This window comes from Leptonychotes weddellii, chromosome 1 (assembly GCF_054177405.1).
Source record: "Leptonychotes weddellii isolate Sample4059 chromosome 1, ASM5417740v2, whole genome shotgun sequence".
In the NCBI taxonomy this organism is placed as follows: domain Eukaryota; kingdom Metazoa; phylum Chordata; class Mammalia; order Carnivora; family Phocidae; genus Leptonychotes; species Leptonychotes weddellii.
The window spans coordinates 30028465-30051122 of NC_138369.1; the positions used below are offsets into that span (position 1 = coordinate 30028465).

At 39.1% G+C, this 22658-nt stretch overlaps 1 protein-coding gene and 1 long non-coding RNA gene across 5 annotated transcripts in view; one reads left to right on the forward strand and one right to left on the reverse strand.

The window, feature by feature from the left end:
* Positions 1 to 3177: 3177 nt before the first annotated feature.
* Positions 3178 to 7638, reverse strand: LOC145721615 (uncharacterized). Its single transcript, XR_014145420.1, has 2 exons — positions 7311 to 7638; positions 3178 to 4518 (listed from the first exon to the last, which is right to left on the reverse strand). It is a non-coding gene; the product is annotated as an uncharacterized LOC145721615 (long non-coding RNA).
* The window catches only part of TAFA1 (TAFA chemokine like family member 1), a 509785-nt gene continuing 493324 nt past the window's right edge, over positions 6198 to 22658 (forward strand). Inside the window, exon 1 of one of the 4 annotated variants that reach the window (XM_081820414.1) lies at positions 6198 to 6763. In XM_081820414.1, the coding sequence (XP_081676540.1) occupies positions 6646 to 6763 (118 nt within the window). In that variant the 5' untranslated portion in view covers positions 6198 to 6645. The remainder of the gene's footprint in view (positions 6764 to 22658) is intronic. The other 3 variants (XM_081820403.1, XM_081820422.1, XM_081820417.1) reach the window with 3 other exon arrangements.

A 22658-nucleotide genomic window follows, 5' to 3' on the forward strand; every position in this document is an offset into this window, starting at 1 on the left:
TCCTACCTTCCAGAAAGTGGTCGCTTTTCTGTTCAGAGAGTTGTTGCTATTCTTTTCTTTGATCTCCTGTTGAGTTCATAGGTGTTCAGAATGGTTTGATCCCTATCCAGCTGAATTCCTGGGACCAGATGAAATCCAGGTCTCCTACTCCTCTGCCATCTTGCTCCGCCCTCTCTTAGCCAAATTATTATTAAGTGTACTGGTCTTAAGCTGAAATAAGATGGCTTTTTTTTTTTTAAAGGATTTTATTTGAGAAAGAGAGAGAGAGAGAGCATGAGTAGGGGGAGGGGCGGAGGGAGAGGGAGAAGCAGACACCCTGCTGAGCTTGGAGCTCCATGGGGCTCAATCCCAGGACCCAGATCATGACCTGAACTGAAGTTAGATGCTTAACTGACTGACCCACCCAGGTGTCCCAGATAGCTTTTATTTCTAATGCCAAGAAATGAGAAAGGTGATAATCAGGAACATGAGGGATTTTCTTGTGGTACTTTATGCCTGGATGGGGAAGGTAGCCCCTTCAATGGGTTTCCCAGGTAACTTAATAACACAAAGTATATTTGAGGGTTTTTTTTTTTTTTTAAGACTTTTATGATCATTTGGAGAGGCAGGGAAGAGTCACATTCCATAGGATATAGTTTTCCACCAAGAAATCCCCTTTTGACATTTGTTCTTGGTCCTTCTCTTCCTGAGCCTCTAATATATTTCTATCTCTGTCTCTCTGCCCCCCACCATTTTCTTTCTCCCTCCTGGTTTTCTCCTTGTTACATCCTCTATCTCTCTATCTCATTTTTTTATTATGCAGGATTATTTGCTGAATATTCTTGGCTATTTGAGCATTCTGAGTGTTTTGGCTTTTACCCCCAGTTATTTTCACTGGGCTTTTCTTAGGAATAAATGTGGGTTTCTCCATAGGGCAGAGTTCTAATGAATAGAATTTTCTCTTTCTCACATAAACAAATGTGCATATACACAGATACTGTGTTTGAAATGTGTATCTTTAGGAGTTTGGCTTGAATCATGGTTCGAATACCCAACTGCCTAGGTATCCTGAATTAATGAAACTGGATGGGCTAAAACAATAGTGCTGGAATAATGCCTTTTGAAATATTGTGCCTGCATGACAAAATGGCTGAGCAGGACATAGCCATAGGCCACATGGGTGATCAGTCTATAACTGCTGGTTTATAAGAGTCCAAAGGGATTCCAGCAGCAATAATCAATGCTTTGGGTTTATCATTGCTCTGATTAAAAAAATCTCCATTAGATTTCCATTACAAGGGGCTCTGAAAACGCAGGAACTTGGTTTGACGTGCATACTGCTGTCTCCTCAGAGCTTAGGGCAGTGTATAGAACATAAACATTCAATTAATACTTGGATAATGTAAGTTAAAATCTTCATCAGTCAGAGTAGACTAGGTTATGCTGCAATAACAAATAGCTCCCAAATCTCAATTGCTTGAAGAACAAATTATTTCTTATTTACTGTGTATATCCATTATGGGCTGGTAGGGAAAAGGGAGGGCCTGTTTTCTTTGTGATCATTCAAGGATCCAGGCTGATAGTGTGACTAGTCCCTGTTCTGGAGACAAAGGAGGGTGTTGCTTCAACAATTAAATGTTCCAGCCTCAAAAAGACACCATCAATTCTGCTGATATTTCACTGGCCAGAACTTTATGGCCCACTCAATGATAAAGGAATCAGGAGACACAATCCTACTATGGCCAGATGGTGGAAAGGCCAACTTCTTTGAAAGGTGTGATAGTAGTTTGTTATCACAAAATAGTTGGGATAGACTAAATAAACTAAATTGCCTTACATGCCAATATTTGTTGATGCTTATATTATTTAGGACAAATGGTCATTGGCTGCAGTACAATGGACTACAAGGTATTTGGAAGAAAAACGAGGAACTATGTTGATATTCTTGTTCCATCCCATACATATATAGACAGTCACTTAAGCCTAAAAGAGCAAGTCTTTCTTCCAGTCTTTTTAAAAAAATTAATAATGCTTATCTGAGTGCCTTGAACATAATCCTTTAGTACATCTTTCAAGTTCATTAAATTGAATTAATTTGTAGATAAATAACTATGTTTAGCTTTAATTTAATCCCTAGAAAGGAAGAACATAATGGTTAGTTTTTCAAAATGGTAGCCCTTATTAGTAACTTCCTTTTAATTTGAATATATTAGCATAGCAAAAACAACCCCCCCAAAAAAATTCATGGGGCAAAGACTATCTTCCACACTTCTATGTTTCAAAAGCCTGGAATGTACTCAATATATACTTCTTAAATGAATGAATAATACTTTTTTGAGACTCTCTTAATGGTAAAGAAATGAGAAAATGTAATGGTTTTTTTGGGGGGGTTATTTTAACCATGAAGTATTTTTTTAAGATTGTATTTATTTCTTTGAGAGAGAGGGAGTGTGTGTGTGAGAGAGAGAGAGAGAGAGAGAGCATGAGCAGGGGGGAGGTGCAGAGGGAGAGGGAGAAGCAGACTCCCTGCTGAGCAGGGAGCCTGATGCAGGGCTCGATCCCAGGACACTGGGATTATGACCTGAGCCAAAGGCAGATGCTTAACCGACTGAGCCACCCAGTCAGCCCAACCATGTAGTATTTTATATGAGTGTCTAAGACATGGGCTCTTGCACCAGATCATTGGAGTTTGAAACCTACTCTATCACTTACAAGCTATATTACCTTGAGCAAGTTTCTTAATCTCCCTGTTCCCCCTGGGGTTCCTCATCCATGAAATGGAGATAAGAATAATAATACTTATCTTATGGGGTTAGTAAAAAGGATTAAATCATACCTTATAAGCAACATACTATAGAGTAGCGCTACTCATAGGAAAGATTTAATGAACATTAGCTGCCGCACTGCTGTTATTTGTGTCTTGATACCGCACAGTCTGTACATATCACCAACACAACAATAACGAACCACAGAAATGAAACATGCACTACCTACTATAACGTTGGTGTTGTTACCTGTGCACTGTGCACTGTGAAAGACCAGTGGGGAAGACCGACCCATCTGTAGGGGCTCTCACTCTTTCACTCTGTTTAACATGAGAAAAGGTGATGGTTTCCAAAGTCGAACAGTGGCATCAACCGTTCTTTCTTTTTTTTTTTAAGATTTATTTATTTTGAAAGGGGGAGGGGCAGAAGGAGAGAATCTTAAAGCAGACTCTCCTCTGAGTGTGGAGTCTGACATGGGGCTGGATCCCACCACCCATGAGATCATTACCTGAGCCTACCCCAAGAGCCAGAGGCTCAACTCACTGAGACACCCAGGCGCCCCTTCGACCCTTCTTTATAACACCCGTGCAAGGCAGGGGTATTCTGAGGCATTTCAAAAGGTTTGTGAGGAGGGAAAATCATGAGAACCACCTTGATTTTGAAAAAATTATGAAAGACTAGACCTATGACAGTGGGGATCACATCGACCTTGTTCTCTGCCTTGTCCCCAAGCATCTAGCACATAGTAGGTGCTTTATAAGCAATTCATGAAATAACTGAATGAGTATTTCTGCTCATGCAGTCTATAAGTGAAAACTAGGTCACCTTACGTGCATCGTTAACGTTTGGATACAATCACTTAATTTCCGAAGAAGAGAGTGTCCGAACCATAGTACTAGAAACAAAATGTTCAGTTTCTGAGGGTTTCCTCTCCCCCCCAGCATGTTATTGGAGGGAGAGGGAGATTTTTAAAAAAATGCTTTGAGCATATTTCTTTGTCAAAACCCAATCTTCGATGCTGAAAATGGCATGTTTCTATTTATTAAACATGTTCAAAAACCTCAGAAGGTTTTTATTGGGCTTATGCATATAAGCATCTATATTGTATTCCAAGTATGCCATATTCCCAGATTTAGCTGCCAAAACAATCGACAGACTTAAATTTGTATAAACCTGACAATATTTTTGGTTAACGTACTGGGTCAAAGAACATGAAGAGGTAAGAAATGGCCTGTAGTTCACTTTTGCATTTACTGTTAAGAAGCCTAACACCCATTAACACTATTAATATTTTGCAGAATGTTTTTTTCTTTTGTTTCTCCTTCCCTCTTTACTCTTTTGGCAAATGAACGGTATCAGTGAAAGCTCTAACATAACATGCCAGACAGTATAGTGTTAAAGTGCTGCTTGAGTAGCTGAAGAGTTAGTGGGCAGGCATTACAATTCACTGTAGCTGTAATAGAGGGTAATGTCACTTTAAGACATGTGATACTTTACAGAGGAGGGATGTATTGAAACAGACTACTGCTACTTACAGCACCGTATAGCAGCCCTGCTCCTACATTTTGCTGCCTTACTCTGCCCCGAATGCACGGGACTGGGGATGGTCCATCATTAACTGTAAACTGATTCTCATCAGGATCACTTCAAAGGTCTCATCAGGCAGAGGTGACGCGAGGAGATGATTTAAAGGTGAAAATGACAAGGTTTCCACCCCTCAAACCTTGGCTCCTTTTCTGACAATACAGTCTGAATGAACCCGATGTCTTCTTTACTGTGGAAATAGCATTGGAAGAGAAAAACATATTTTTTTAATCCTGATAAAGAAGATTATTGGGAAGCTCTTTTAAAAAAAATCTCCAATTGTGCACAGATGGATTTTAGAAAGTGTTAGAGCTTTCCAATGAACACTAATAGAGTACTCTGCTCTTGGCTGGATTTTTCAGGTAAGAAGCCTCTTTAAGGATTTAAGATTCAGAAAGCAGATTTGTAACCTATTCAGTCATATCTAGAGAACTATGTAAGGCTGGATGCATTATTTGGTGGAAAACACCTATTAACATAGAGACAACCTCTTGGTAGGAGAGTGAACAATGAGAGTGATATGCAGGAACCTTGGAAGTGATGCTGAGAATTAAAGAAAGTTAAATAAAAAAAGGAAGAAGAAGGAAAATACTGCAAATGTGAAGTCACAGTAATCTTTTTAAGTGCTAAAAGCTACAGGGGTGAAGAAATGAGCAAGAGAAAGCAGAGTCATTGAAAAACTGTTAAGTTTTGATTGTGGTAGGCTTTTTGAAAGTTTAGATGAATTTCTAGTGCATTTTTAACTGAAATTCACAACTAGTCAATGCATGCCACAGTCACCTCTATTTTGTCTTTCTATAATTTGCAGCATATTTTGAAAAGGCCCCTAAATGCATTCATTTCAAGATTCATAGAAGGGGTGTTGCTATTTATCTCTACTGAAGGGAATGCATCTATGTTATACTGATAGTTCTGAAGACAATGAGGATAAATCTGTTGTGTACAAAAGTAAACAGTGGGCAGTGAAACTAATTATAAAGTGAATGGTCCATCTGAATCACAGAGTGAGGCATGAAAGGCACCATGCTGTTGAAAATAATGTTTTCCTACTTTGCACTTAATTATAGTTGTCACCATTTGTCTATTATAGTCCTAAACCCCTTTTAAAGACTGCATCTCTCTCCTAAAGCCCATAAATTATCTTGTATTATATCTTTATACACACACACACACACATATGATGTATATTTCTGCTTTCTGAACATCACAGTTTTTGAAAGAGTGCCAATTTCCACGAATAAAGAAACCACACTGGGAGGTCACTAGCAGATTTAAATGTATAGTTGAAATACTTGTAGTGTATAATTTGACAGTGGAAAAATTTTTAAAAGGAACAATCTGGGTTCCAAAGCTCTCTCTAAGAGAAAAGAATACACTTAACTGGATTCTTGTATAGAAACTGCTTCCGTATCACTGGCTGAGTAAGGACGATGCTTCAAGTTTGATTAATTTGGCAATATGAAATGCAGCATAAGGTGTTGTTTGAGAAATTGGACAATATGTAGCGCAGTTGAGCCTCTGTAGCTCCTAAGATCCTTATAGGTGCAGATAAGACTGTCAAAGTTTCAGCGCCTGAGAAAAGGTATATGTTCATCCATAAATACATACACCACCTGTGTATGCATATTCATCAACACTATACAACAAATGCCACAATTGCCTCTTAGGAGGCAAAGCAGTATTGTAAATTATGGCTTACACTAGGATAGAAGCATAGATCTTGCCTCTGAAACTCATTCTGGCTGAAGACAATTCCGTCTGATTTTAAGTCCAGCCAAAAAAGACCAGTTCTATCAGGAGATTACAACATGCCTCTGAGAAATGATTACTTAGTTTAGAAGACAGCAGAATGATTAAAAATTCATGACGGTAGAATTAAAAAAAAAAAAAAAGAATCCACTCTTTCCTTTCAGGCTTATGTCAGACTTACAATGAAGTTAGAATGAACAGGAGTATGCAGCTTTTCAGTGCCTGGAATAACTATAGTTTAAAGATCACTGTAAAAAACAGGATGTAAAGTCAGGATACTGTGCTTCAAACTGCCTGATAGTCACAAACTTTAATTTATTTATGTGTCTGGCAGTCCTTGGCGTTTGGCTTTGCAGAATTTCAAAAAGAATTCACGATCTCTTGGGGAAGGCCTTCCCTAAATCCCACTTCATGGCATGACCTCTGCTGGGTTATTAATTTCAGCCAGCAAAGTAGCAAAGGGGACATGACGTCTGTCTGAGACCCTCCTTCTCTCATCAGTGGGACTGACTGAGCTGGGGGCTTGAAGCTGGGGGTAATCCTTGCTGTCTCATGTTCTTTTTAGAGAATGGCAATGGTCTCTGCGATGTCCTGGGTCCTGTATTTGTGGATAAGTGCTTGTGCAGTGCTCCTATGCCATGGATCTCTTCAGCACACTTTCCAGCAGCACCACCTGCACAGACCAGGTAAGTCGGGAGCTGGCTCCTCGGCAGCCTCCAGTCTCACTGCTGTCACCTTAACAGATGGTTGACTGTAAGGGACAGAAAGCACTATATAGTGCGGGCAGCTTGCCTCTGAATTCCAAGATACATATTGTTGGCTGGATGCTTTGGGGAAAGGTAAAGGGGATACTAAAATGCCCTAGAGGTGTTTCTATGAATTTCTCAGGGAAAAAAAAACAAAAAAAAACAAAACACACGGTTTTCTCTAAGAGTCTCCCTACCCCTTCCTCACACCTTAAAAAAGTGAAGTCCTTGGTTTTTGGATACTTTGGCCAATATCAAAATACTCTGCAGAAGGTGGGATAACTTGCAAGACTTGATTTCTTAGAGAGGCAAAATATGATCTTTGCAACCAATAAAATAATGGGTATGTATACTGCTGGGATATCCTATCTAGTGTAGATACTATAATCTCGGTGTGTGCGTGGCTAAGAATTTTGTGGATATGTTAGTGCCGAAATTAACTTTGGAAGTAGTTCGTTAATGAAAAAGAAATTTAAAAATAACTTACTATTTCTTGTCTGCTTTAATTTGTCTCCTCTTTCTCCCTTCCTTCACTTTCTGTTCTTCCAGTTTTTAACGGTGGTATTTTTCTCTCTCTCTTTCTTGGCACTTTCAGGAACAAGTTCCCTTTAGCCTGATTTTTTCCCCCTATATTGAATTTTGATTTCCGGACGCATTTTGCTTTCTTCGTCTTTTTGTTTAAAGTGTATTTCTTACCCTTCCATGGCCTCACTTTTCCGTCTGGATTTTTTTTTTTCTCCTTCTTTGCCTTTCTCATTACTGCCCCCCAACTCGATTGTCCTTACCCTCGCCCGTTCTCTGAAAAGATTTCCTTCCACATTCTGTTTAGTTTCAACCTTTGCACTCCTTTACTCCGCCCTCCACCTAAGCCCTCCTCCCCCATCGCCAAGTCCGGGCCCAGGGGACTGGTTGCGCGGCCAAGCTCCAGGTCTTCAAGTCGGAAGTGCTCCCCGCCCTCCATCCCCTCTCCAAATTCTTTCCTGGCCTCCTCCCATCCGTTCGGCTGGCTCCAGCTGCGCGGTCCAGCATCCACGCCTTTGCCTTTCTCTGGCTCCGCAATCGGCCTGGGCGCCAGTCCTGGGCTCTTCGGCACAATCGTCCAACAACACTTCCCGGGGCGCTGCGTGCTGCCTCCCCGGGCTCTGCCTCCAGGCTGCGGGCTGGACGGAAAGAGCAAGGGTGCAGCCTGGGGTCCTGCCGCGCGCCCGCACCCAGCTGCGGGGGAGCGCGCGAGCCGGTTCTCTGCAGGAGCCCGGGCCACCCCCCCGAGGACTGGGGTGGGGGAGGGGGTGGGCGCGGGAGGGGGCGTCGGGGCGGCCTCAGCCCCGGGCTGCGTCAGGGCCCCAGCCACCCTCACTCCCCACGCCCTGGGTTGCGGAGGGAAGGCGAGGGGGGCGCTGGTGCCCCTGCAGGTGGGCTTGGAAACCGCTCCGCCGCCCCTGCCGTGCGCTTGTATTTCTGCCTCGGGGGTCCTCAGCCCCGAGCGGAGCGGGTACCCCCAGACTCTGAGGCTTCGGTGCCGAGGTGGAGGAAGAACAAACGTGGGTTTTGGAATCTGCGGTTTACCTCCAGTCAGTTAATTACCAATCGGTTCAGGCAAAAATGTCTGATTTGTTACAGTCATACAAATAACGCGGGAAATTTGCATTCATTGTCATACTTAACAGTAAGAATTCGTAACAAAAATAACTATTGTGAGGGTTTTCGGCACACTCACGTCGTCTTAATCCGTATGCAAGTAGGTGTAATCGCCCCTACCCCTCACACCACGCGCACCGCCCCCAATCCTTCTGTTGCCCAGGAGACTGAAGTTCTGAGGAATCGGGTGACTTGTGTGAGACCACACAGCCAGTAACTGCCATTGGAAGTCGGGTAGGTCTGATGTCACCTCCCTGGCCTGTTTCCCAAGGAGGGGATATATCTCCCAGGGCACAGAATAATCACGCCGAGTAGCCTCTTTGAGGGGTGTGAGCCGTTTCCCATAACTTGTGAAAACTTCCAGGTTATGTCAATGCACGGACTCAAACCCCTTCCGAAAGGTGGCCTTGGCTGAACTTGGTGAGGGCTGGCCAGTGCCAGCGGCAGCATCAGGACCAGCACTCATCTGTGTTACTTAACCTCAAGTGTCTTGACCTTAGGAAAGTCACTTTTCTTCTCTGGGCGCCATTCCCCATTTAAAGATATGGTGGGGGTCTAAGTAAAATAATTTTTTGTGACAGTGCTTTGTAAACTGTGAAGTTCCTCATGAATATCGATAACTCTGACACCTCTTAATAGACTACAAAAGTACATGTTAGAGGTGCTAAATGAGTAAAGTTTTGCTGTTCACACAGCTGACAATCCACACAGGACAAAACCTTGTTTTAATCTCGTGTTTGTTTTTTTTAAAAACTATGAGATACCTGGCTAGAATATATCACCAACCGCTGCCTGTCTTTTACGCTTGATGTGTATAGTCGTGAAATAGAGTACACTTTGCAGTGAGTTTTTACTTAGACTATCTCTGTTAATCAGTTAATACAGCAGTTTTTTTGGTCGGGGGTTATGGTTATGATATTTGTATTAAGTAAACTCAAATCTTTATGGGGCTTGTTATCAAAATATTATAATTTCAAGCTCAGAAACATTTCGTTAAGTTCTGACTAAAATTGAATTCAGTATTTGTTTTCTCCAACGCCTACTGCTAGAAATTGCTTATTATCACCAATGCACGGTCGATCTGTATGTCAGATATCCCAAGAAACTGTAGCACCGAACCCAATTTCAGCCCCAAGCGCTTATACATTTGAGATCCATTACCGATTCATTGATGAAATTAAGAAACTATATATACTCCTTTCTAGATGCAGAAAGATTAAAATGATATCAAACTGAAAGTCCATTGGTTCTATGTAATAGGTTTATTCAACTTTCTTGGGTTTTCAACAATAGCTGCAAAAATTAAAACGATAGATCTTGGACACAGCAATATTCTAGCTTATTTCAGTCAGAAATGCAATCTCCTTTAATACAATCTGTTTTGATTTTAAGAGTAAATGTATGCTTTTTTTGATGAGAGTTGTGATGTTTCCCTTTGTGGGTCTTAAATCTTCAGGGACACTAATGAAATGTGTATGAAAACAAGAGAGAAATCAGGGCCAGTTATCTGTGACAATCCACCCCTAAATGAGCAAATAAATAAATAAATAAATAGCAGGATAAATGAGCAAAAAGGAAAAACATAATCTCATTTTCTCAAATCAGTTAAAACAAGTGACATGATGAGAAAAAATGAGACACCAGGCAGACCCTGAGCTTTGCCACATTTGCCTAAGCTTGAAAAATCGCCTCTTCCGTAAAGCAGGAACAAGCGGACACTGCATGCATACCAAGTACCCGGGAAATGTGAAAAATGACAAATCTTTCCCTCAGAGCCCCGAATGGGGGGAGAGTGAAGGCTTTACAGCTGCCTCCTCACCTGCTTAGGAACGGCTGGCCCCCCTCTTGCCAGCCTTGTACGGGCAGCTTTGCCATCCCCTACACAGTAAGATTGATGGTGTTCCCATCCCAAGCAGCCAATTTCAGTCTCTCAAGAAATAATCCACTACACTGACAGATGAGTGGAATTTGACACGATGTTCCCCTCATCAGACTCTGCCGCACCTGGATGGCACCAGCCAGCCAGGGTCCTGTAGGGGAAATGGTTAGAGATCTGGGCCAATTTCTGCTGTCAAAACATGAAATCGGGACAATGTCTTTGTGAGGCCGTGAATTTGAGATCTGTCTTCTCAATGCAGTGGCTTAGTACACAAACAGAATGAGAATATGTTAACCAGAAAACAGACTGATTTTAATAGATTCCCCTGTAGTCCCTAAGTACTTTCTATTTTTCATATTTATGGTATTAGGAATGCACCATTATTTTCACTTACTAGTTAAGAAGGATTAAAATAGTCAATCAAATGGAAGTGAACTTTAAAATTACACAAATGAGTAAAATGTGCCGTAGATTAACAGATTTGTAATTTCAATAATTTAATATTTGGCTAAATCAAGTTTTTATTTTGGGAACAATGTAGGAAATTACCACAACAATTTGAAGAATACTCGTGCCTTTTATATATATAAATAGTAAAGCTGGAAGGGGACACATAATTTAAAAAAGACAGACTGAACAATGAAAACCCAAAAGTGGTATGTTCCCTTGTTTCAGGAAATTAAAACAGACAGCTTCAACTCTTTATAAGCATCAGGTGTGTAACAGGTGAAAAAGGATGAATGGTTTGCTGGATGTAACTTTCTACTTTAGAATTAGTTCTTCCCCCTTATGGATATATGAATTATGACACTAATTTTAATAGTTACTTAATTTCAAGTGTGTGGGTATGTGTGTGTGTGGGGGGGGGGGGGTTATTCTTGAAACTTAATAAAATATGGATCATTTCAAAATACTTGAGTAAGAAAAGATCCTTGGGATTCTTTAGTAATTTAAAATTATAAAGATAAATTACATGAGACAAGAAGTTATAAGTGCCTAATGAATCATTTATTCTTGAGTCGCTGCTATTGTATTGACAGGTGTGTATGGAAATGATATATGGAAAGATTACTCCGAATAGAATTGTCTATGTAACTTATACTTGGCCTGATTTAAAACTATATTAAGCAAACTATGTATTTAGAGGGAGGTATTCATTTATGACTTAATTATTACGTAGTGAACATCACCATTCATTTAAAAGTGTGATTTTTTGTTAAAATATTAAAAAGCATTCTTGTATATCTTATACTTATCTTTACCTTAGTATTCAATATTACTTTATTGAAAACTGCTTAAGGAATACGCATTAGAATACCAAGACACATTACAATAAAATATTGTTTTAGAACTGTAGTATGAAAGATATCGTCAGAACAACAGTGGTTGCATATTGGCTTTTTAAGAATTCTTACCAGTACTGAATTGCTAAGTGTAGTGAATTGACCTAAGGATTAGAGCAGACAGGTTGTTATTTGGTGTAAGCTGGTGCTAGTGATAATCCATTGATCATCTGATTGATGTTATTGACCTTGTCCCAGAGTCAGAGTGCAGCTATGGACATTTGGTAAGACCTCAAAGTATCAAAACCAAGTAGAGATGCAAATAAATATTTCCTGTCAATCCCCTGAATTTATAAGAGAATTATTACAATGCTATATAAATACTGTTACTTATGTGAGCTCAAGCCTATGGCCTCAGTTCGTCATAGTTAAGGAAAATAGATCTTATGTCACACTGAAAACATATAGAAGTGGCACAAATGAACCTTAGCCTTCAATTGGTAATTTCTTAAAGTTCATTTAAGACGACTACTTGAACTTTTTGAAAAACTCTTCCAGTTTTAAACTGTGTGAAAATCTCAAAGCTTGAGTATGTAAATTCGTGCAACATTTTTTGAAAACAATTTGGCAGCATCTCCCAAAATGTAAAATGTGCAAATCCTACACAATTCCATTTCGAGATGCTTAGCCTAAGAAAATGATTGGACAGGTGTGAAAAAATGTATGTAAAGGTCTAGTTAATTTAATGGCAAATAATTAGAGGGGGGTTTTAGCTAGAGTAAAAAGAGCTTGGTACTATAAATCGTTGTATACCATACAACAGGATTCAATGTAACCACTGCAAAGAATGAGATGTGCTTATATGTACTCTTAAGGAAAGATGCCTATGATACACTGCTGAGGGAAAAAAACAAAAACAAAAACAAGGAACAGAATATGCAGTTTCAAAATAATTTTGGAAAAAAATATTAACACAGGCATAAAAAGATGTCAGAAAGACTATAAACATTCTATACATGGCATCAGTTAAACCTGGTGGTAGGACTAGAATGACTTGGACTTTTTATTTCCTATAATGATGTGGTTTTTATTTTTTTTATTTTTAATTTTTTTAAGATTCATTTATTTATTTGAGAGAGAGAAAGAGAAAGAGAGAACAGAGGAAGGGCAGAGGGAGAGAATCCTGGAGCAGACTCTGCTCAGTGGGAAGCCAGGAGCTAAGTGGGGCTCAATACCGGGACCAGGACCTGAGCCAAAACCAAGAGCCTGCTGGTTAACCGAATGAGCCACCCAGGTGCCCCAATTATGTGTTTTTAAGATTTTTTTAAATATGGGTATATATTACTTTTTAATAAAAAACTTAAAATATTAGCTGTAGTTTTATGGTAAAATTAGAAATGTATCAAACAGTGTTCTCCGGTTAAGGAAAAAGAAGGACGATTACGTAGGAAAGTATCATGAGGCCCTTTTCCTTTTAAGAGCCTTAATCCAATGAAGTGTCTAGGCCAGTATTTTCCAGTTCAGAAAATACCATACCCTCAAGGTGCTGCTTGGAAAAAAGCTATTAAGTGTTGGGGAAGTACTCATTGTCTGGTATGTTCTCCTTTTGGAGATTTGCAGTACATGTGAGTGTATACAAGTTCTGGAAAGATTTGCAGATAGGAAACCTGATTGTGTAACTAAAATTATCTAAACATTTTTTTTTAATTTGGGCAATATCTAAAGTGCCTATTCTTATCACATGCATTGAGAAGTGTGAGCCACTGTGCTATCCATCTTCTTATATCTCACTTTTAGTAAGGAACTTGACATATAATAGGTGCTGAAAAAATATTTGTTACATTCTTAAGGAATGAATGTTCTGGTAAAACCTTTAACTCTCCCTCATTTATTACTGCTTGTGTGGGGGTGCATGTGTATGTATGGATGCATATGTATCTGTGTGCGTCTTTATAATTTAGGGATACCACAAATGGAGAGAGGTATAAATATTAAATTGTCAGTATAACATACATATGTATGTGTATATGTGTGTATTTGTGCAATATCTTTGTGTAGTTATTTACTCTATTTGACAGCAGTTCCATTAACCAAAATAACCCAAAGAATATGCTTACAAATGTAGTAAAAACTTAAATCCCTAAGGTTTTCAGTCACAGCATGAGTTTTTTTCCTATAAATTTAGAAAATACTGTAAGCGTGGTCTTAAGGGACTGAAGAAAAACTTCTCTTAGCAAATAGGAAAAGGCCTTCTGCTTTCAAATTTTTTGGTATCAAGAGAAAAACTCACTTCATCTTTGTAGCAGGGAGAAATAAGAACAGACAGTAATTTTTCCTTTCTTTGGGATAAAAAGAAAATGAATGATTTTGTTAACCATTTGTGTAAACTAATTAGATTCTGTAAAGTTAATGTCCTGAAAGCACTTAGGGAACCCTTTTGGCCTACTATTTCTTTCTCCTTCCCCATCTTTATATAATAAAGGCCCAGAGAAAGAAAAGAGAATTGATATAATCAGCGATTTTCTCTCCGAAGATGGATAGATAACGCTGAGTGATGTCGCTATTCATTAAGCGGATTCTTCCTCCACGCGGAAGGAGTCAAACCAAACCTCACCCTGAGTCTAGGAGGGAGGAAGACCTACATCCTCAGCCAAGGTCATTGTTCTGCTGATGTGATTACCTATATTTATCTTTACTATGCCCTTACTAGAACTTCTCTTTTAGGCATGCTTCCGTGTCACCCCAAAATAGATGGGAGCTAACTGAGTCTGCATGTACCCAAAGGATTTTTTTGTTTCCCCCTCATGTGGATGAAGGATGGATAGATTGAGTCATAGGCTTTGAAATGAATATAGAATGTCAGCTTCCAGGTTTAGATGAGCTACCGCACAGTAAGAGGAAAAAGCACTTCAGTGCTCTTGAAATTGATAATACATCTTAGATTCGGGTCAGCAGGCCACTAGGTCATACTTCCCACTGAATGAATGCTGTGTAAGTATTCAATAAATATTTTCTCATCACTGGGCAAGAACTTTACATCCTTTAAAAATGCAAACACTGGCAGGAAAGTACCACATGAAGCCTTTTTTATATCGAATGGTAATGAGGAAGGAGCACCACAGTAGGGGTAGGACCCTGGTGCATTCAGGATCTCACGTCAATTGTCAATTGCAAGTCTCCAGTAAGAGGGTAGAAGGAAGCAGTGGTTTTCATATTGTGTACAGAAGCTCCAAAGAGGCCATCTATGCATTCCGCAAAGTATATTCTTGTCCGTCATAGATGGACCTGGCAAATACCTTCGTGCACCAGCCAGTTAACAAAGATGACTGGACCAGCCTGAGGATAACTGTAGCAGCTGAAGAGCATGTGTGCATTGAGAGGGCACATCACATCCTTAGCTAAGCCTGAGATAGGCTCAATGTGACCAGATCATCCCATGGTTCAAGGCAAGCAGGACACTTAAGAAGTTTATGTGTAATTTCCTTATCTTTTAAATGTCAAGTGGGCCAAACAAAACTTGACTCATGGCTCTATCCCACCTGCGGGCTATTAGTGTGTGACCTCAGGCAAGATTATCTCCAGCTCCAACATTTTTTGATTTTTAATGAATTTATCAAATCCTTTTATGCAAGCAAGGTAGAGAGAGGTGAAGGCAGTGCGGCTAAAAGTGGGGAATTTTTATGCACATCTGTCTTGGCTTGTTTTAAAATTATGCCTGTGGTTTTGTCCCATCCTGACTTATACCCCAAATGCTAAAGTGCTGAGTCTCTGGCTATTTTGTCTACAAGCTACTAACTGTAAATGGAGCTACTAATGGGAGGCTGATAAACAAAGAGCATTTATATAAAGAAGCCAGTGGCCTGAACAGAGGTCTCATTTGAATCTTAGGTAAAAATAAATTAATTTTCCTTTAGTTTAAAGTTTGGCAGAAAGAGTAAACTATAAATGTAGTGAAGCAGAGGGAAGCATCAGACAGCGTAATGTTGCCTGTATAAAACCCTTAATTTAATGCTTTATTAAAGTTCTCAAAATCTAGTCTGCAGTCCACTAGTGGGTTATACATTTATCTTGAAACTCAACGTTGTTTTTTTTTTTTTTTCTGTTCTTGTTCTTTTCAGATTTCATGTGCATTTATTTTGTATATGAATACAGTCTACTTATTAGTACACCAACTGAATTATCTTCTATTAGAATGACATGTAACTAAGGTTTACTGAGCTTCCCTAATTCAGTATTCTATTTAGAAAACTGGCTGCCAGCTCTTGGAAACATTGCAAAATGCCTGCATGCAAATAATTAGAATTCATGCAATTTTGGGAGGGATAATTTGTTACCAGTGTATCTTGAGTGTTGTTTGAGTTGTTAGTGATTTTGAATGGCTGTGGTCTTTGCTTTTTAATTATAAATTAGTGTTGGTTTAGTTTCATCATTATCAATTAAGTTTGCTGTGGGCTGTTTCATTAACCCTATAGCCTGTAATAATGCATATTTGCATATGTTTGCTTTAGATTCACCAAGGAATAGACTTTAAGACACTCCTGAATTGTGTTTCAGAAATGATTTACCTATATCCACATTGGAAAACATGTATATGTAATCACTCTCAAACTTATTTCTATGGTGACACTTACATGGTGACATTGTTTATATACTGCTTGTGAACATATGCAACAGAATTCTCAAGGTACATAACATATTTGGTTTATTTTTATATCCATAGGGCATCATTTTATAATACATGAACATGTTAATAGGCTCCTCTTATTTTATAAAAATAATTAGTGATTCATAAATGTGTCTTTCCAAGTATTTATTAGCTGAGTATTTTTCCACTGGGAAGTGGAAACAGATAGGAATTGGGTATTTCACCTCCTTGGTGTGCTATAGACAGCAAAGTTTGAATACCACTCTTATGAAGAAATTGTTTTTTTTCTTTTTTTACATTTTTTTTTTTTAAAGATTTTATTTATTTATTCATGAGAGACAGAGAGAGAGACAGAGGCAGAGGGAGAAGCAGGCTCCCCGTGGAGCAGGGAGCCTGATGCGGGACTCAATCCCAGGACCCTGGGGTCATGACCTGAGCTGAAGGCAGACGCTTAACCGACTGAGCCACCCAGGCGTCCCCTTATGAAGAAATTGTAACAAGAGACCAGCCCTACATATAACTCTGAATTAAAAAATACGTGGCATGGCAAAAAATAAAAGTAAAACCATTTTTTTCCCCCGAAATAAAATAAGATATAAGACAGGAGAAGGTGTTGTTTGGAAGCTTCTCGGACGAGGTCTTATTAGGTGAATTGTTTTTGTAGCTTCTTATATCTCTTTATCTGATGAAAATGCAAGACGCCAGGTACTAGACATGTGCTTGAGAAACTAGGTCACTGGGTGAACATTTGTAGGGCAACATTTTTGACAGCTACTCCCAGAATTTTTTGGAAGTAAGAGCAGATTTATGGCACACAAGCTGCCAATCTCCAGTCCTCCATCTATCACAGGCCCAGGTAATCAAGCACCGTGATTGTTACCGCAGAGCCAGGATGTGATTTCAGAATCTTTCTCAGTCCCTCTCCAGGCCCCGCCCATCAATTGATTGACATTGGCGTGGAAGTTGGAAGTCTTTGACCAACTCCATTGTGGGTTAATTGACTGACCATCTCCAGAATCTGTTTCTTATCCAAAAAAAAAAAAAAAAAAAAGGCACGCCGTAAAACATTTCATTGAAAAATAAGAAAAATGAACCTATTGCAATTGAATCAAAATTTAAATAGCCGCGTGTCTTGCTGTAACTACTGTTTACAATAGTGTAGCGTTAGACAGTTCTGTCCACTTGTGAGAGTTATACAACTCTCTTTTTATTTCCTCTGGAAGTTTTTGTTCCTTTTTCCATTCTTCTGTATTTCTGTGTCTAAGATTCAGAGTGGCTTCTGATATGAGCTCTAACCAAACACGGTGCTCTGTGATCATAACACATGAAGCCACTTACACTGAGCAGAGAGGATTTGGGAAGCCCTCATGAAGGGGGATGATTTTGTGTTGAGCTTTGAATGTTGGTTAGGAAGTCAGCTAGCAGGAGAGGATGGAGGGTGACAGCTTCAACCAAGGGGAACAAAACACATAAACTTAGAGGCAGGTAGTAGAGATATGGTGGGCTGGTAACTTGGATGGCTATTGGCCTTTTGCCAGTTGGAGAAACTTGATATTATTCCAATTAAAGGGGAGGCAAGATTTATTTTTTTCTTTGTTATCGTTTTTTAATCTATGGGCTGCCTTATCAATGTACACTTATGGTCACAGGTGTAGGGCTAGGTAAGATGGAAGGGAAGAGTCCCAATACCTACAATTAAAGTCTCTGTGGAAAGCAAGTCAGTTAATTAACAAAAATCCAGCAACTGTACTCTGGCCAAATTCTTGGTGTCCCATAAGGCCTTTCACAACTTTGAATTGTTGTTACCTCTGTGTAATAAAAGACAAAACATGTTACTACTGTTGATTTTAAAAGTCTGGCTATTATATTAGAGAAAACCTCATATCTCTAAATCAAAGCCTGAGGATAATCATTTTTATTTTTAACATACAACAAATTTAATATTTGTTATTCGACAAATGTTTATCAGTCACTTACTAGGTGCAGAGAACTATGCTTCCACACTAAAGATAGTGACGCCACTTTATTCCAATTGCTGGTTTAACCCTGCTTTCCCCGCTAGATTGTCAGCTCAGAAAGGATAGGGAGCCCAGCAGTCTCACAATGCCTCACAGAGCATCTGCCACATGGTGAGGGCCAAACAAATACCTGCTGAATGAATGAAGGAAGGAAGGAAGGACCCTAAACATTTGATGTTTCATTGAATCCTCATAATAAACTCGTGAGGTAGAACATCTTTCCCTTTTGCCAATAAAAAAAATATCTTTAAAAAAAAAGAACAAGTTAATTGATTTGTTCAAAGTCATCTAGCTTGGGAGGGCAAATTGAGAATTTTTCCAGCCTTCGAATTTTTCCAGCTCAGTTTCCTGAGTGTCAGCTGTGGGTAGGCCCTAATAAGGGCTGATTCTTATAATACGGCATATGATCTATACCACAACCCTACATGGGTGGCGCTGTCATCTCCATTGTACAAAACACTGGAAAATTGTGGATAATAGTAACAAAGCTGAAAGGAAAACCTAGGTTTGGCATTGACTCCCACTCTGGCGCTCTTGCCATCACAACCAGCTACTACTTTAGCACTTAGGAACATCAGCAAGCTAGTCCTGGTTAGTTTAAACTGAAAAACAAGGATGCCTGGGTGGCTCAGTCGGTTGGGCAGCTGGTCATGATCCCAGGGTCCTGGGATAGAGTCCTGTATCGGGCTCCTTACTCAGCGGGGAGCCTGCTCCTCCCCCTGCCTGCCACTCTCCCTGTTTGTGCTCTTGCTCTCTCTCTCTGTTTGACAAATAAATAAAATCGTTAAAAAAAATAAATTACAAAACAAATTTCTGTGCTGAGGGGCATTGTTCTGTATTAGCAGGCAACCGTGTCTTGGGCATTTAGCTTGGCTATATCATGCAATAATTTTGAGTCTTGTGGCTGGCTGAGTAATGCTTTGTTCTTAATTTTGCTGTGCAACAGGCCTTGCTGAAAACATGCTTTCTTGTCTTATTGGGATAACAGCACCTCATTTTCAAGTATTTTTTTACAGTTTCCTTGTAATTTTTTTTTTTTTTTTTTAGATTTTAGAGACCCTTTTTTTGTGCTCCACATGACAAAGCAACAACATAGGATAAATCTACATTTATTAGACTCAGTCTTAGTGTAGATTTTCTGTTTTACTTCAAATCAGTTATAAATCATTCACACTGGAAAAGAATTCTTCCTAACTGCAATTTAATTTTTGATAAACTTTTTTTGGCATTTATCATATTGAGACTTTATACATTATCTAGAATATTGTAAAGTGGGCTGACCTTTCTAGTAAGTGGTTTGATCATTTGCAGTAGTGTCTTTTTGCTAAAATATGGAATTTGCTGTCTTTCACATTAAACTTGCTAGACCCATGGCCTAGTAACATGGTAGGTAGAAATTGCTTATAGAATCCTATCTGAAGTCTCCCTTTTAAATTCCTCTCAGCATCAAAATAAATCTGTGTTTTCCAAAAATATCCCTTTGGCTAGTGATGGCAAATTCCTGATCCATAGCCCACTCTTTCTATGGTTATACCACTGCAGACATGGCTAATCAACCCAGATTCAACCTCTGAATCCTTCCAGGTACAACACTTCAATCATTGAGTTGTTAAAGGAGATAGAGATGATTTCAGAAACAACTACAACACCCCAAAACAATAATTATTCAGCATCTATTGTGTCATATATTGTGCAAAGTGCCTTATATGGAATTATCTGCTTAATTTTGAGATGAAACATACTGCCCGTTAAGGGTTTTTATATGTTTTTATACATAATTTAATTCACCTCTCAAGGTGGGCCATGTTCTTCATTTAAAAATAATGATTTAAATAATTAAGTAAGTTAACATGTATGAGTACATGGAAAGGTCCCCGCAACAGGGTAAGTACCCTTCAACTCAGGGTAAGCGTAGCATCTACATACATCTTTGAGAATTGGATAGAGTTCACATGCTTGTGGGTGTTTTACCTGATTTCACCCTCTTTGCCACCAGCTACTCTTGGTTCAAGGAACCTATAGAAATAGGAGCATATTGGTATATAAGGTAAACCAGGGGATTACATCTCACCTCTATTGTTGTTACACTATTAGCTCTAAATGTGGGCAAATTAGTGTAGCTCTCTGCTGCACCCATAAAATGGGGATCCATGTTTATAAAATCCCCACTTGGCAGGTTTGCATAAAGAGTAGAGATGCCTGTTCTACACCTGCCAGGCAATAGGTATCTGGCATATGGTATCTCATATTGTTATGTAACTATATGAATCTCAAAGCAAAGATGGTGGAGAAAGTGCCTGATACTAACACATACATCCATAATATTTTAGTGTATAAAAAAAAATGCATATAGAAGTTTTACAACTTGAGGGCACCTGGGTGGCTCAGTTGGTTAAGGGTCTGCCTTCGGCTCAGGTCATGATCCCAGGGTCCTGGGATCAAGTTCCCACATCGGGCTCCCAGCTCAGCAGGGAGTCTGCTTCTCCCTCTCCCTCTGCCCCTCCCCCTGCTCATGCTTTGTTTCTTTCTTGCTTGCTCACTTGCTCCCAAGTAAATAAATAAAATCTTAAAAAAAAAGAAATTTTACAACTCGAATTTATTTATTCGCTTTATGACCACACCTGAGTCTTCCATTAATAAAATCCAAGTACTTAGCACAGGTTAAAGATATAGATTTTTTTAATTGAATTGAATTTTATTTAAATTCAATTAAATAACATATAGTGCGTTATTAGTTTCAGAGATAAAGTTCAGTGATTCATCAGTTGTATATAACACCCAGCGCTCCTTACAACACATGCCCTCCTTAATGCCCACCACCTAGTTACCCCATCCTCCCACCCAACTCCCCTCCAGCATCCTTCAGTTTGTTTCCTATAGTTAAGAGTCTCTTATGGTTTATCTCTCTCTCTGATTTCATCTTATTTTATTTTTCCCTTCCCTTCCCCTATGATCCTCTGTTTTGTTTCTTAAATTCCACATATGAGTGAAATCCTATGATAATTGTCTTTCTCTGACTTATTTCACTTAGCATAATACCCTCTAGATCCATCCACATCCTTGCAAATGGTAAGATTCCATTTTTTGATGGCTGAGTAATATTCAGTTGCATATATATATATATGTATATGTATGTATACATATATATATGTATACATATATATATATATACACACACACACACACATACACACACCACATCTTCTTTATCCATTCATCTGTCGGTGGACATCTGGGCTCCTTCCATAGTTTGGCTATTATGGACATTGCTGCTATAAACATCGGGGTGCAGGTGCCCCTTTGGATCACTACATTTGTATCTTTTGGGTAAATACCTAGTAGTGCAATTGCTGGGTCATAGGTTAGCTCTATTTTCAACTTTTTGGGAACCTCCATACTGTTTTCCAGAGTGGCTGTACCAACTTGCATTCCCACCAGCAGTGTAAGAGGGTTCCCCTTTCTCTGCATCCTCGCCAACATTTGTTGTTTTCTGACTTGTTAATTTTAGCCATTCTGACCAGTGTCAGAATGAAATTTGTATTTCCCTGATGCTGAGTGATGTTGAGCATTTTTTCATGTGTCTGTTGCCCATTTGTATGTCTTCTTTGGAGAAATATCTGTTCATGTCTTCTGCCCATTTCTTGACTGGGTTATTTGTTCTTTGGGTGTTGAATTTGACAAATTCTTTATAGATTTTGGATATTAGCTTTTATGGCTAATCTCTATGTAATGGGTAGCCATAGGTTCTAAGTCAGTACTTAGATTCACTACTTAGAGCATCCTTCCTTCCAAAAGCATTTTCACATGTAATTACTGATGAAGGTGCTGTAATCAGTAAGTTTAGTAGAGTCCGTATGATGCCAAATAATAGTGAAGTTTGGGTAATTAATTAAACATCTGGCCAATAACTCATTAACAGGAAATAGTCCAAAAGTCAGCTTTGGTGCTCTGTGATTCTCAGAATGGATTATATCCTTATCTTAAAAGAGCCATTGGTCAACTGAAATCTGATCGTATTTATCTATATTTCCTCAGGTGTTTTTTTCTTTCCATCAACTGTGTTCTTACAATAACCTATGCACTCTTTATCACAGGGCCCACTGACTACATGGTATATACTGATAAACACATTAGTACCTAAATGTTCACAGGCTTCATCCGAGGCTGCCATTTATGTGTACGTGTATGTGTACCCTGTATTTTCTACTATGAATACAAAATATATCTTTGTGTTTTAAGAATTGCCTAAGTATCACAGGGTCTAATATTTTGAGACTTAACAAACAAACCAAACAACAACAACAACAAAAATGAAATGCCGTGATTACTTTCTTGTTTTAAGACACTAGGGATTTCAAGTTAGCATGAGTGA